Raw genomic sequence first — 14,690 nt, forward strand, 5'->3', positions numbered from 1 at the left:
TCCAGGAACGTGTAAGTTTTTGTAGAGCGAGCGATCATTCCTTAAGCACATGTGACCATTGGGTTTTCCTCTGGGTACCTCACAGCTTTTCCACCTAAACAGGCGGAAAGAAGAGCTTCAGCTTCTTATCTCAAACATGAGGGCTACTGCACACGGCATTCCATCACAGCCCTAAGGCCAGTTAAAATGATGCTGTACCTTCTTTCTGATGGCGTGTTCTGTACCACTCACAGAATTAAAGTATGTAAAACATGTAAAGATCCACTTTGAAGTATTCTGTGAGCATATGAAAACAGACATAAACAGATACGGAGACAGTGTGCAGGGTTAGATGAGTTCTAATGCAAAACTGAACATCATTATCAACATGTTCAGAGTATGCAGACCTTTTTTTCCCCATGAAAAATCCAAGTACATGAGGAATGCCAGAAGGCTTACCAATCAAATGTGATTTCCTACTCTAAGTAAACGGAAGTTCCAACACAGCTCTGAAAGAATGTGTATGTAGAGTTTGAATTAGTTGTCCATTTTAATGCCAAAACAATATAGTTCACTCATGACATGATAAATTCAGCAGTGGTTTGAAAGATGCATCTGAAAGTTTTTAGAAGACATCGCTTTAGCTATCCACCTCTGAAAGGCCCTATCAACAAAGAACTGGCCTTCCTCAGGAAGAACTTCAGCTTTTTTTCCCCTGTCAGAAAAGGTGACCGTTGTATTTGACCACAACTGCTCTGTAATTTGCCACTGCAGCTGAAGGGGATGGGCAAGTCAGGCACGCCGCTGTAACAAGGCCTGGCCTTCAGCTCCTCAGAGCACTCCCTCAGACCAGACGTGACAACTCACTGAGCATATGTCACTGGTTCCAGGAAAAATCAGTCACATTTGCATAAACCCTCACCCCTCAATTTAGGAGGAATAGGTAGAATCAGTCTTCCAAGGTAGTCACCATACCAAAGCACTTCTGTTTTTTGCCTTGATAGCAGGAAGGGAAATTTTCCAAGTACTTGCTATTCTCATTAGGAGCTCTTGAAATATCATCTGTGAACTGTTACAGCCTTATCTAAGGTGGATAATTAAGGATGCTATAACTCCTCTTTATCTAACTGATGGTAGTTGAACTCTAAATGTTCCGCAGAGCAGCATCTCCGTTTCTCTCTAGGGTGAGGACCAACATCTGCAACAGCTGAAGCAAGCCAAAGAGGATTATAGCTGCCTAATGTGAAGACCAGGCATAATCCAAATTATTCCCAACTGCAGGAGAAACAGGCACCGTAGAAGGAGCTTTGTTTCACTGGGCCACGAACGTGAAGGGACATGTGAGACTGCACATCCTGGTCATACAGAGAACAGATCACCTCTGAAGCTGTGCCATGACATACGACACCAGAAAGACAAAGGTCCATTGCAGTGCAGGCAGCTGTCCCACTGACCAGGATTCCTCAGCCAACGATCTCGCTGCTCCGAGACTAGCACTGAACCCAGCAGGGCTGCTTGTGGGGATGTTTCTCCAATGGCACGCCGTGAACCAGTTCTTTCTGCTAGACTGTGCTGTCACCAGGCAATATCCTAAGCAAAGGTGCTGACCTCCTCCCTAGGTTTCACCCCTCATGGCTGGAATGACCTGTTTGGGTCCTAACCCGAATGCTGAAGATCCTGGTACTTTTGTCTCTCTGCACCTTTGGGTGTTGCCCACGTGCTGGACGGAGCGCCGGAAGCCATCCAGTACCTTCCCCCCGCTGGCACCAGAAAGGACTAGGCTCAGTGGGTGACTTCTGCAAGTGAAGCCCGACCTGCACAGCCTGTGCCTTATGGGTTCTCCAGCAGCAGGTACATGGTATCACTGGAAAACAAGAGGCAACAACTTTGCCCACACTTACTAATATTTTTAACGCAGTAAATAGGCGCTTGCTGCTAAATTTTATGGAGCACATACATTTTCCTTCATCCTAACTGAAATACTCACATTTTTGTTTCTACTTTAAATGTAACTGGCTTTCTGCTTATCAAACTTCCCTACTTGCTTTGCTATTGTTCAAATTAATTATTGGTCTTGCATGATTAGACTAATGAAGACAACTGCTTTATTTCCCTCATTTAAAGCACCTTTCACATGCTTGTAAAAAAAAAAAAAAATTTCTTCACTCAGCTTGTCAGCTGTCTTCTTCATTCTGCATCGGTTGTCTTTTTCTCTCTTTTCATCACTTTAGCTGCTCTTCACTGAACTAATTTAAACTCGTCTATGCTTGCCCCAAAACCAAAACATGGTGCTTTGCCTGTGATTGTGCTATTGGAAGAAAAAATACTAACTCCCTAATCTTACATGCAGCCACCCTTTTGAGGGGTGATTTCACAGTGACTCTGAAGTGGCACACCACAAAACAATTATTCCAAAGATGCTTTCTCTGCCACCATGCCGTACCACAGAACTCTCGTCCCCATGCTGTCCGTTACGAGGCAGTGTACTCATGCCCTAAGATAAAGGTTGCTCAAAATTTCAAAACATAGCAGCGCGCTGGAACTATCGCAGATTGTTACAAATTGAAGAAGCCTTAAATTTTCTACCTTGCCCCAATGAATTTATGTCCCAACATACCCAGAACAGGCAGTAAGGAATGTCCACCCTCACCTGGGACTTGAACACAGACATCCACTGAACAAGACCTTTGCTGTCCTGTACACCTACACTAGGGACCTTTCAAAACCTGCATTATTTCAAAGTGACTACTGATAAATACCAACATATTTCATTTACCTGCTATGACCCTTGTATTTTTGCATTCATGCTACTGAGACAGTATTAGTGTACTGAATCTTGACAAAATTCCCTTCAGATGTTTCTTCCCAATTAATCTAAGCTCACATACCCTGTTTCCATTTATATGACTTTTTTGCAGGTTTCTAGTTTTGTATTAGCCATTAGTTTGTTATATGCATTTTATACTATATTCTCCAATTTGGAAATGTAGAATTGTTTCAAATTCATATTTCATAAATAGGTTTTTATCTGTTAGTGAATCAGAGTCAATCAATCTGGTTATAAATCACTAACTTCAAGCTCATTAATTGTCGCTCATCTCAGACGGGTGCCTAACTTAGGCTTTCTCCTAGGACCATATCGATCATTTCTCTCATGGATGGTCACTTCACTGAAGACACATCATTGAACCTCGCAGGTGATGAAGGACAGTTTAGCTCAGTACTCAGAGTCGACACTCCCAGAGGAACTTCCAAGCTCCATCACAGAAATCAAACAAAAAGGTTTATATCAACATTTGGCTTTAAAAAATATTGGCTTACTTTGAATCACAACTCTGTGGGTTCAGTACCTTCAAGTGACATGCAAATCAATCTGGTTTTCTGGTGTGGTAGGTTTTTTGGGGGGGGGGGGGGGGTAGGGGGGGGTTAAACAAATGGCTTTTACATTTCCTGAAATACAGTAATGGTTCCATGAGACAATACAGGAATGTGAACACTGGCCCATACCCCAACAGTTACCCCATCGTGCTTTTGGTGATGTTACAAAATGGAAAGACTTTGGGCCAGATGCTCCTCAAACACAGAAGTCACAAACAAGTTTGTTTCATGAACACAAGAGCGTGTTTGCAGAAAAAGACTTCTGGTGATAAAGATGGAAAAATTTAATAAAAAAACTTCTGAATCTTAATTAAAAATTAAATTCTACAGATTAGTTGTGTACAAGTGAAATAATTTTTGAGCAGCTTCTCTTGTAGTCTCATGAAATGCTCTACAGTTACATCTAACAAAATAATAAACAACAGACCGAGAACAGCATATGAGGTTGAGCAAGAACAGAAAAAGCTTACCTAATTTATAATGGTTATAAAACAGAATTGTAGCACCCTGATGATTGTTTTTTCAGACAAGAAGTAGTTAAAAAAATTCTATTTGAGCATGAACTCAAAATTCCTCTGATCTGTACTCAGAGTTAATCACATTTTCCTAAGACTATATTCCAGCGGCAGCTTCCTTTTACTTTCATGTTAATTTTTCCTTAATTGCCAAAAGAGTACATCACGTATACCACACTCCTTTCTACATAAAACAAGCTGTCAGAACTTAAAATGTATTGGAACTTGGCCAAAGCAGTCTCTTATACACCAGCTGGCAAGCTCTCAAACTACAGATAAGGTCTAAACCACTAAGTGGTTATATTTAAGATGCACAGAGGAAAAAAACTTGCATAAAAATACAGAAAAACAAAATAAAGTTGCTATTACTCCCATGAAACTAGTGAGAGCTGCTAGCTACAGCACGTCCAGGGAAGAATTACACAGGGCCTCCCGCAAAACTGGGCTAATAGCGTGCATCCTCTTCCCATGGGGAAAGTAAGGGCTATAAACCATTTAAGCTCTTAAACGCTGTTAGGTACTTCTGTAGATTTTAAAACTATCAACGAAACTGCAAAGCAGATTGCCCAAGGACTTCAGGCTGTCCCAAACTCTATTTCAGACTATCCAAAGACTTGAGGCTATTATCCACCATTGTTAGCAAACATAGTGATGTCACTATTCAAGAGATAAATATTACGATTGCTTTCAGTTTTTAGTCAAAGTTTGGAAATAAAAATACTTCAGAGAAGTTGCAAAACATTTTTTTGGAGACAACATTTCCTCAAATACTGACCAAGATCCTTTAAAGAACTGCTTTTTTAAAAACGTGAACCTCTACTTACTACAGGTGTGATAATAAATGAGACATTATTTATAGAAATGGTATTTTAACAAACACTGAATAGAAGAAAGTAAATATACTTCAAGAAATATCTTGAAAGTATAATAAAACTCCCACTAACTATAAGCATGCCTGCTATTTCTTCCTACCGAAAAGGCTGATTGTAGAGGATTTTATGATGCAGCCTAAACTGTATTTTCAGTACTAGAAAGAAAAAAATCTGCAATAGCTCAGCTTCCTAAGAGTCTTTAAAAGTATTTGAGGATTAATACCACCTGTACTAGCAAAACAAAAACTTGGGATTATTAAAGTGAACTGTATTAATAAAGGTGTAGTTTAGCTTAACCGAATTCTGCCGTTGCACAGCTCACTGTTCCCGGCAGGTTTCACACGATTTTGGTTGTGCATCCGATGCTGCCAGAAGCGCTGCCGTAGGCAAAGCTGGGTAACTGCTGCCTGCAGGCATGGCCCGAGCCGACGCACCCAGCTGCTGGGAAAGCTGCTGGGCCGGCGTTTCACACCACCGCCTGGGACTCCGCAGCGTGCAGCATGAACGCTACCCTGCTCTCCATCACCTGCCTCAAAAAGGGTGAGTCCTCAACCGACAGTTCCCAGCAGACCATCTGAATCTTACAGAAATAGACGTTAATTCCAAGAAACACATCCTAACGTGACTGGAAACGGGCCTGGGTTTCTATTTCATGCTGCTGTAAATCAGGGTAGTCAAATACCATTAGGATCCTTCCCTGGCCTAGGAGTATTTACTTAGGCAAACTTTTCCTCTCACATACACGAGAGCATCTCAAACAGCAGCTGCTGGTCCCTCCTAACAGCAAGATCTACACAGCAACTCACTTTGTTTTTACAGCAAAGAATACTTAACGTTTTGCTATAACATAATCCTTCTACTTAAATGAAAATACTTGGCAGAAGTTTTAATCTTTATCCTGCCATAATAGATAATCTCTTTGCAAGAAGTACCTGTGTGATATGAAGACACTATTAAAGTTCCACTTTACTCTTTTTAAAAATATATATCCTGAAAAGCCTCAACCTGAAACTTAACCTACTGGGTTAGATGCAAGAGTCCTCAGCGACTCCCAGTTTCCAGGGTTCAGCTACCCCAGAATATAAACTTGTCTTCCCTGACTGAAAAGTCATGTCAATACTACAGCCTACACTAATTTACTTTGTTTATGCTGGCAATGAACGTATCAGAACTTAACATGTAGTCAAAACTATTCACATGCTAAATGATTTATTGTCAGAAATATCACTGTCATACCTTGATTTTAAATTCCAGTTGGGAGTTAATTGTGTACATCATTTCTGTCCTTTCCATCTTCCGAGCACCTTCATTGCATAAACGCACCAACTAGAAGAGAGACATTTATTTAACAGGTTTAATGTACTCAAGACTTGGAATACAAACTTTGTTCCCTTATAAAATGCACTTCTGAAGAAGCATAAAATTTACAGAGGAACCGACATTTTCAGGTGGGGTCACAGACATCATGTTTTCAAGACCAGACTGAATGCAGCCCTGAGTGACCTGGTCTGACTTGATAGCCAGTTCTGCTCTGAGGCTGGGCTGGACGACCTCCCGAGATCCCCCTCAGCCTGAGCTATCCTATGATACTGTGATAATTATTTATTCTTCAGGGGAGTCCAGATGGTACCAAGGTTCAGCCAGGAGTTCTGACTGAGAAAGGTTATCGCTCTCTGATCCAAGCTAATGATCAGCTCCAAAATAAACAACCTTCCAGACCGACACATCAGTCCCACATGCCGCCAACGTCTACCGTGCACCCCCAGCTCGTTCACAGAAGAAGGTCCCAACGCAAACCTTACAGTGCCGTCCTGTTAAACAAAGGCAAACAGCGTCCCAGAAAAAGTTTCATGGCAGCTGACCTTCAGAATGTGTTTTGGAAGCATGCTACACTTCTACTGAAGCCTGCACGCGGGGGTGAGGAGCACATAAACACAGGGGGGCAAAGACAGAAAGGCAGGACAATGCACCCTTAGCCCCGCATCATCAGGCGAGGATCCGCCCGCCATCGGCGGGTCTCTGCTCCTTTCAGAATCGAACACTGCACTCGCCATACGCTGTTCCTACAGAAAAACCCAACTGTGTTGGCAGCAGCACAGTGTTACCGAGTTTCGGGTATTTTCCTAAGTAACAGACGGTAATTTAGGCATAAAAACAACCCCTAGCCTTTCTTAAATAAAACAGTTTGAGTTTTTATCCTTCCGTACTCTTCCTGTTGCATTATTTATGCATGGAAAAACATCGATTTTTCTCGTAAAGTAGACAAGAACTTTCAAGGCCCAAGGTAATGCTTAGACCCACCATGCAGAGAAAGTTAGGGTTTTTTTAAAAAAAAAGAATGCCCAGTACTTCACGTTTCACAGCAGTCTATGATGGACTATAGTTTCTGAAATTCTGAGATCTTGGAGGCAAAAAATAGCCAGTCCTTAGTTCCTTAGATTTTCAAACCACAATGTTCTGTTTTAAAGTTGTCCATTTCCAGAATATGAATATATTAAACAGATGGATTAGAATTTCCCACCAATTAAAAAAAACCAAACAAACAACAAAAAAACCCCCAAAAAACCCAAACCCAAGAGGTAATCTGATTGCTCAGGTTCAAATGGATGGAACCAGAATTTATTATTCAAGAAGTGCTGTTGACATTTACAGTCTATGCATGGAAATGGACTTGTGCTCTTCTTCCACCATGGATTCTGGGCAAAAAAAAAGCATGACAGCAGGAGAGGAGAAAAACTATGAACAACCGACAGAAGGTGATCTGGTTAACTTACAGTAAAAGCAGAAAGAATGCTTAGGTTTGCTTAGAAGATTCAGACTTTTTTTTCCTCTCTTGTCAGGACAGTGTTTTGGCTTTTTAATTTTATTTTATATGTATGGTCCACCATATATGGTCCACCCACTTTCTGTTGGAATGACTGGCAGCAGAGTTAAGTTTATCCAACTACATGATGGAACAGGTGACCAAAATGAGTAATAAACATGAAAATTAATTCTCGTGGGACTAACGAAAAACAAAAGCAGCCACTTCTCACAGTGGATTTTTGAAATTAAAAGCATGCAGTGCAATTTAGGAAGGAGAACAGTCAAAGCAGAAGAAATTCTGCATCCATATTAAACTTTTAAGAACATACCTTGCTCACTTCTTTCAGAGCTTGCTTGCAGTTCTCGTATTTTGGTGAATCCTTAGGAGTTTTCTGACAAATAGTCTGAAATAAAATGTCAGTTATTTCAGAGGACTAAGAATCACAGATTGTAACGAATACAGAATTTTACATACACATTAACTGAAATCAAAGAGGTGAGGTCACAGCTGTGGACTGGGATAAATGAGGGAACACGAGGTCACTGCCTCAGAGTGCCTTCATGACGCTAAGGAACGCCTCCCTTGAAAGCTTTTCGGAGCAGAGTGGTGTTTTGCACCTCCTGGCCACCCTTCATCCCTGCAATTCCTGCAACACGGCGGAAGAGGCAGCCCATATCCCTCCAGGAGAGGGACGGTTTCTGCTGTCTTGTCTCTACCTTTTTGCAAACCGCAATGAAGCCCCACTGCAGCCGTGAATAACCAGGCCTTCCTGCTTCAATGGTAAGCTTTTCCTGGAAGCTGAAAACCCACTTATGTACAACCGGACTTGCACTAGGAAAACTGTACCAGATTACTCTGACCTCTTTGTGGAAGGTAAGCATTTCCAAAGGGTTAAGAACGGCTCTTAAGGCCACACTGTTATGTGTACCATGGAAAAATATACACAGCCGTATTATTCTATTTTAAAAAAAAAGGCACGTGGAAGGGAAGACAGCTGAAGCATCCAGAGGAAGCGCTGGCAAGTAATGAGAAGTAAAACCAATCTATTGAGTTACATATGAGGGTTGTATCTGTTGACAGAGTTTATTCTCATGAGTTAGAGGTAAAGATGAAGTCCGATGAGGAACAGGCATTTTGAATCAATAACAGACCAGTTAAATTACGTTTTTGCTTGAGAAACAAAAACATCATAAGATATTTTACATTAAATTAGTCTTTTGTTTAATTATGTTCCCTCCTCTCAATGCAGTTGGGAGTCATATTTCTGGTACTGAAGCCTTAAAAATTGAATTCACTCTGAAGTCTCAATATAAAGGTTTACACACAAGAAAAAAAACCCACAAAACCTGAAACAGTGGAAAATAAAATGCCTGGTTTGCTCGTTTAGAAAAAAACAAGGGGAAGGCACACCAAAGTAATACTGGATTATGAGTCCATTTTTTACCTAGAAACGTACTGCAGAGGAGAGAATACTCAGCGTCCATGAATGAACTAAATAACTACCCGTATGTTCAAAGTAATCAGTGCACAATTTTCAAATATATAGTAGAATAAAATTATTAGTCCCGTTTCTGGATCCTACCACCGCCAGAATCTGAGCCTGGATTTTAATCTGCACTATTGCTGGTTGGCCAGCTCATACATTTAGCTCTAGCATCTTAACCGAAATACTGTGAAATAGGTGTGAACTTTGCCTCACAATTACTCACTTGCACTTCCTCACACTTCCCAAGTCACCTGCTCACCCACACAGGAAGGGAACATCTCACAGTGCAACGTGCTGCTGGGAAACCGAGTGTATCAATACTGCCCCACTCAGGAATAACTCCCGTGCCCTTGAGAACCAAGTTCATTCTTCAACGTCACACAGTGACACTCTTAACTGAGGGCTAAGTTAATGACCCTGTGTCTGCAAGTATTTACTGCAAAAGGATCCTGACCTAACCTATGTGATAGGAAGTCTTGTTTTGTAAACTGTAGGGTTTCATTTTAATCCTAACACTACCTACAATTTCTGTGCTAGGTTCCTCCTCCGTTTCATAATCGTTTTGACCCTTTCCTGTACAATTTTTCTATTAGAATGTGTAAATATTTAACTTTTGAATGGGGGATCAGGAGCAGAAGGTACCAGTCACAGTGTCCTGGTTTCAGCCAGAGTAGAGTTAATTTTCTTCACAGAAGCTAGCATGAGGCTATGTTTTGGATTTGGGATGAGAAAAAGTTGATAATGTGCTGATGTTTTGAGTTGTTGCTAAGAGGTCAAGGACAGCCCAGCTTCTCGTGCTGGCCTGCAGCGAGCAGGCTGGGGGTGCACGGGAAGCTGGGAGGGGACGCAGCTGGGACAGCTGACCCAGGCTGGCCAAAGAGATATTCCATACCATATAACGTCATGCTCGGTATATAAAGCTGGGATGAAGAAGAAGGAAGCGGTGGAGGGACGTTCGGAGTTATGGCGTCTGTCTTCCCAAGAAACCATTACGCGTGACGGAGCCCTGCTTCCCTGGAGATGGCTGAACCCCTGCCTGCCCATGGGGAGTGGTGAACAAATTCCTTGTTTTGCTTTGCTTGCGTGCGCGGCTTTTGCTTTACTTATTAAACTGCCTTTTACCCTTCCGATGCTCCCCCCCGTCCCGCCGTGGGGGAGTGAGCGAGCGGCTGCGTGGTGCTTGGTTGCCGGCTGGGGCTAAACCACGACACACAGTAAGCAAACAAATGCTACAGTACTTCACAGTCAATGGAGAAGTATCTACAGCCCTGTAACCTGGTAGAAGTAAGAAGATATGAAGAGACTGGAATGAACTAGGAATTGGATAGAAAAGAATGCTAACATTAAAAGAACATGCATCAAGGGAAAATAGAAAAATAACTCTGTTCTCACATCCATCAGCAAGGGAAGACGAGTAACCCTCTGCATGGGAAGAATGAGGAAAGAGATCATTGGTAAATTCCGGCAATCTTCATGGGACTCGATCCGTGATAACACCTCTTTAAATGCTGGATTTGTGGCTCTGGTGGGAAAAAGGGGGAGCAAATTAAACGGTATGTTTTATCACAGAATTGTGAAAGTTACTGAATCTTAAATAAATCATTATTTTATCAATAGGAAAGTGTGATTTGAAGGAGCCACATCAACTAAGCCTTCAGCTTTATTTATATGCAAAACCTCAAATTCTCCCATACAGGAACCTGAGCACAGACTCATATGTAACACTCAGGGAAAGAATGTCTCTGACATTGATTAAACCGGGCTGATCAGTGGAAAGGGAACGTAACGCCTGACCACAAAGAGGACTGGACTATGCAGCCAGCCATGTTTTCACTCCCAGTTACTTCAAAGGAACGTGTGCCTAGTTGGAAGCCATAGGTTTTGCACCAAATACCACAGCCTGCTACTTACTCCTACTACAGAGGGGGTAATTTTGCAATCATATTTTAAAATCAGTTCTTACAGCAATTTCTGCAGTGTTCGCTGCTGATAGACTTCATTGGTACAGTATTTTACATATGGATCAAATGTTGAAGAAGTATGTTTTTCAACTATATCACTAATATCATCAATAAAGATGTTGTTCTGATGTCTTGCTTCAAGTTCTTTAAAGAACCTGTGAAAAAAAGAAAATTAATTACTTATTTTTACAAAAAAATAGCAGACTTTCTCTCACAACACTTTACACTTCACCTGACGCAACCCATGACTTTTATAACCCAATGACAACTGGAATGCTTTCTGAAAGGGCGAGGTCATCTCTCCTTTGGCAGAACAAGAAGGGAAATCTTTACATGATACAAGTCAAAGGGTGGCAGTGTCACCTGGCAGAGCTCAGCATAAGCAGTGCTGGAGGAGTTACTTCCCATTCTCTAGCTGCCAAAACCAAAACAGCATTACTGATCTGGCTAGACTAGAATTTCCAGAAACAGGGTTGAAAAAGAAACGAAACAATTTCAAGCACACATTAACACATTTCCTCTTGTAATACATGAAGTACAATACCAGAAACGTTCAATGAAATAAAGTTGTGTGTGAACTGCTAAACTAAGAAGAAAAAAATATATAGCAGGCTGAGCTGGACAAGGTGCTCATGTAGCATATACTTCAATCTACCACTGGAACCAAACACAGATTTGAAACAGTGAAAATGGGAACAGAGACCAAAATCCTGAGCTGCCTTTTTCCCCCTAAACATACTGGTTCTAAGAACTTCCCTATTGTTCGTCTCTGTTCCATATGTGAGTCCCTTTGGCCTCTGAAAGCTTTCCACTCCTTTTTGCATTTCCAATTTTAGCAGAAAACAAAAGCCTTTATTTCCTCGATGCTCATTAGAAATATCTCACTGTTTGGCATGTAAGACCTCACACAGATCAGCTATTGCAGGTCATGAGAATTACCTCCACCGACACTCTGACACCAGTGCAATTCTTACCTAGAAGCTGCTGAAAATCTCTCATACTAGTCTTGCCTGCAGCCTTTATACAAGGTGATTCACTAGAAGAATCCTGAACTCCTCAGAGCAAACCAGCTAATAAAAACCCTCTCATAAAGCACAGGAAAATGAAGGAAATACTTGGAACACATGATCTCACATCAAGCTAAAATATTTTGAAACACGTTTTATTTTACTTTGGCCCTTTACATTTTCTCTTTACTAACACTGGCTCTTCAAAATCTGTCACCGTGCAGCATTTCATTTTTTTAAGTGCACCACCAATGTTTCTCCACAGTTTGTAAAGCAAACAAACCTCAAACACAAGAAGAGCAGAACAGGATGAACAGAAGCTTATCATACAAGTGTTTAACAACATGGGTGAACTAAAATGAAGATCTTTCTTAGGTATGCTTAGAAGAAGCTCCCTGAATTGAGTGGTTGCCAGATTCTCACTTGGTCAATCACACAGAAGACTCATGGGGAAGGTGGGGGTGTTTTGGTTTTGGATTTTTTGTTTGGTGGGTTTTGTTTTTTTAAAGTTCTGACACATTAACTGCAGATTGAATTGGCTGATGTTTATCTGTATTATTATTTAATGAAAAACGGGACACTGCCTACAAATAGATGTAACGCTGTTCACAGCACAGCTTTCTCCTCACGCCTCCCCTTTAAGTGGTGCACAGTATTTTTTCATAGCCTTGCCACTTTTGGAAGGCAGAGTCCTCCAGCGTCCTTCTATCCTCCACCCATCTTATTTCAAAGCACGAAATATCAAGTTGTCACTGATGCGTATTATGCTACGTCTTTAGGGTTTTAGTATCAAGAACAGGACTAAGTGGCAAAGCATACTAAGTTGTTCTGACATTTCATAGAATACATGGACAAATAGTAAAGTTAACAGTTGCCTTAAAATTTCACAGGGGTCCAAGAAGGAAAAAAAACCCAAGTGTCTCCAAGCCAGTCTACAATTTCTCATGAACCACAACAGTCAGATTTCAAACACTGACCACACCATGAACTGCAGACGACTGGAATTCGTTTCCACTCTACTCAGGCATGTTTACAGTTGGGAGAACTTCTCAGGGTGCTGCCAATTTGCTTTGCTCAGGAAATTAGTAAATACATTTCTTCCTGCTGTATGGTATGGCACACTGACAAGGTGTTTGACCATGTTGGGCTAGAACTTCCACTTTTAGAATTGATCTGGTTCTTCACCAGTGACATCATCAGTCACGGTCACAGTCAGGAACAGTAAAAACCTTGGATAGTAGAAAATAAAATTAAAAAAAGAAGAAAATAAAAAAAGAGAGGGGCAGAGAGAAGCAGCACAACCAAGTCCCATTGCCCGTAACACGTACTGTAAGAAATACTACCTCTGGAAATCATGCATCAAAGTTTGAATCAAAGGCTGGGGTTTTTTTGAATCCAATCTGCTAATTACTATATACAATCAGTGAAGCAGACACATCATAAAAACCTTTTACTTAACATTTTAGGACAGATTCTGTCAAAGATCAGTACTGAGTGATCGAGTGACCATATCCAATACAACCAACTATGAATTAGTTGTGCTGTGACTGGCTTTTTTTGCTTAATACCAGATGGATTTATTTAAAGCATCTGTTCTGGTAAATCCAGAACTTTTCTGGTTAAAGTTAGATCGAGTTAAGTGAAAGTCAAAGAGCATCATATGGCAGCATTTGATTTCCCTTGCCTTGCCCTTATGTCGTCTAAAAGAAATGTCCACTTTGTAATACTCTGAAACTCCCCCTCCCCTAAAGGCTATGTGCCAAATTTAGAAATATGGGTTTGATTAGTTTCCTGTCTTTTTCTTTTTATAGCACAAGATCTAGAAACACTGGAGATCTCTCTCATACTGGAGTTTGCCCTGTCTTTACGACAAGAGTTTTCTCCTTAAGGTTTTGGTGGCTCCTGTTAATGGTCTTCCCACGTCTTTAGGCAGATCATTAACAAGCTGGTAATCACCATCAGGAACAATGGCCTAATACCTGCTCAGGCAATTTTTTTATGCTATTTTTTCCTACTCCTTGGCACTGCTTTAATCAATGACCGATATCCTCAACTTTCTCAAAAACTCTACTTAATTCAGCAGCGTGAACACAAATGAACAGTGGTACATGCACAATGTGACAAACTATTCCATACAAATCACCTTTATAATGGCCTAAACTATGTCTCATTACAATGGCCAAACTCCCATCAACATCAACAGAAGTTCTACTTAAACAGATGCCATGAAAAAAATATGCAAAATAAAAGCCCTAAAATCAGTCATTTTGGTCAACTTTTCTCCTCAACATTTACTCTCCCTTCACCCCTAGACAAAGAAATTAACTGAGCAGGACTTGCATTCTTATGAATATTGTACCTTTCCATATGGATATTCCAAAATTAGATTGCACTGTTTTAAAAAAAATCTAATTAGGGAGGTAAAAGAGATTTTATCTAGGCAGGCCAAATTAGAGTCAGAAGAACAATTACATTATGGAATCAGTTATTATCCGGGAGCAAGAAGCATACAGAATGAAACAAGAGCACATAAAAGAAATATACAGAAAGGCGAGAGGTACTGCAAAAAAAAAAAAAAAAAAAAAGGTTTTTTTTTTATATCAAGGGTCATTACAGAAGAAAACTGATACCAAAGCCTTTCTGGTGAGTGAGACTAGGAAAGAGGAGGCTTGGTGGAAGATCTGTC

At 40.9% G+C, this 14,690-nt stretch overlaps 1 protein-coding gene across 1 annotated transcript in view; it reads right to left on the minus strand.

Annotated features, from left to right (window-relative positions):
- ARHGEF26 (Rho guanine nucleotide exchange factor (GEF) 26) overlaps positions 1–14,690 on the minus strand; it is a 56,008-nt gene that overhangs the window by 14,898 nt on the left and 26,420 nt on the right. Inside the window, exons 6-9 of the mRNA XM_010287225.1 lie at positions 11,000–11,152; positions 10,429–10,558; positions 7,879–7,953; positions 5,981–6,070 (exon numbers count right to left, since the gene is read on the minus strand). Of these exons, the coding sequence (XP_010285527.1) occupies positions 5,981–6,070; positions 7,879–7,953; positions 10,429–10,558; positions 11,000–11,152 (448 nt within the window). The remainder of the gene's footprint in view (positions 1–5,980; positions 6,071–7,878; positions 7,954–10,428; positions 10,559–10,999; positions 11,153–14,690) is intronic.

Source organism: Phaethon lepturus, unplaced genomic scaffold (genome assembly GCF_000687285.1).
Source record: "Phaethon lepturus isolate BGI_N335 unplaced genomic scaffold, ASM68728v1 scaffold7745, whole genome shotgun sequence".
NCBI classification, from domain to species: domain Eukaryota; kingdom Metazoa; phylum Chordata; class Aves; order Phaethontiformes; family Phaethontidae; genus Phaethon; species Phaethon lepturus.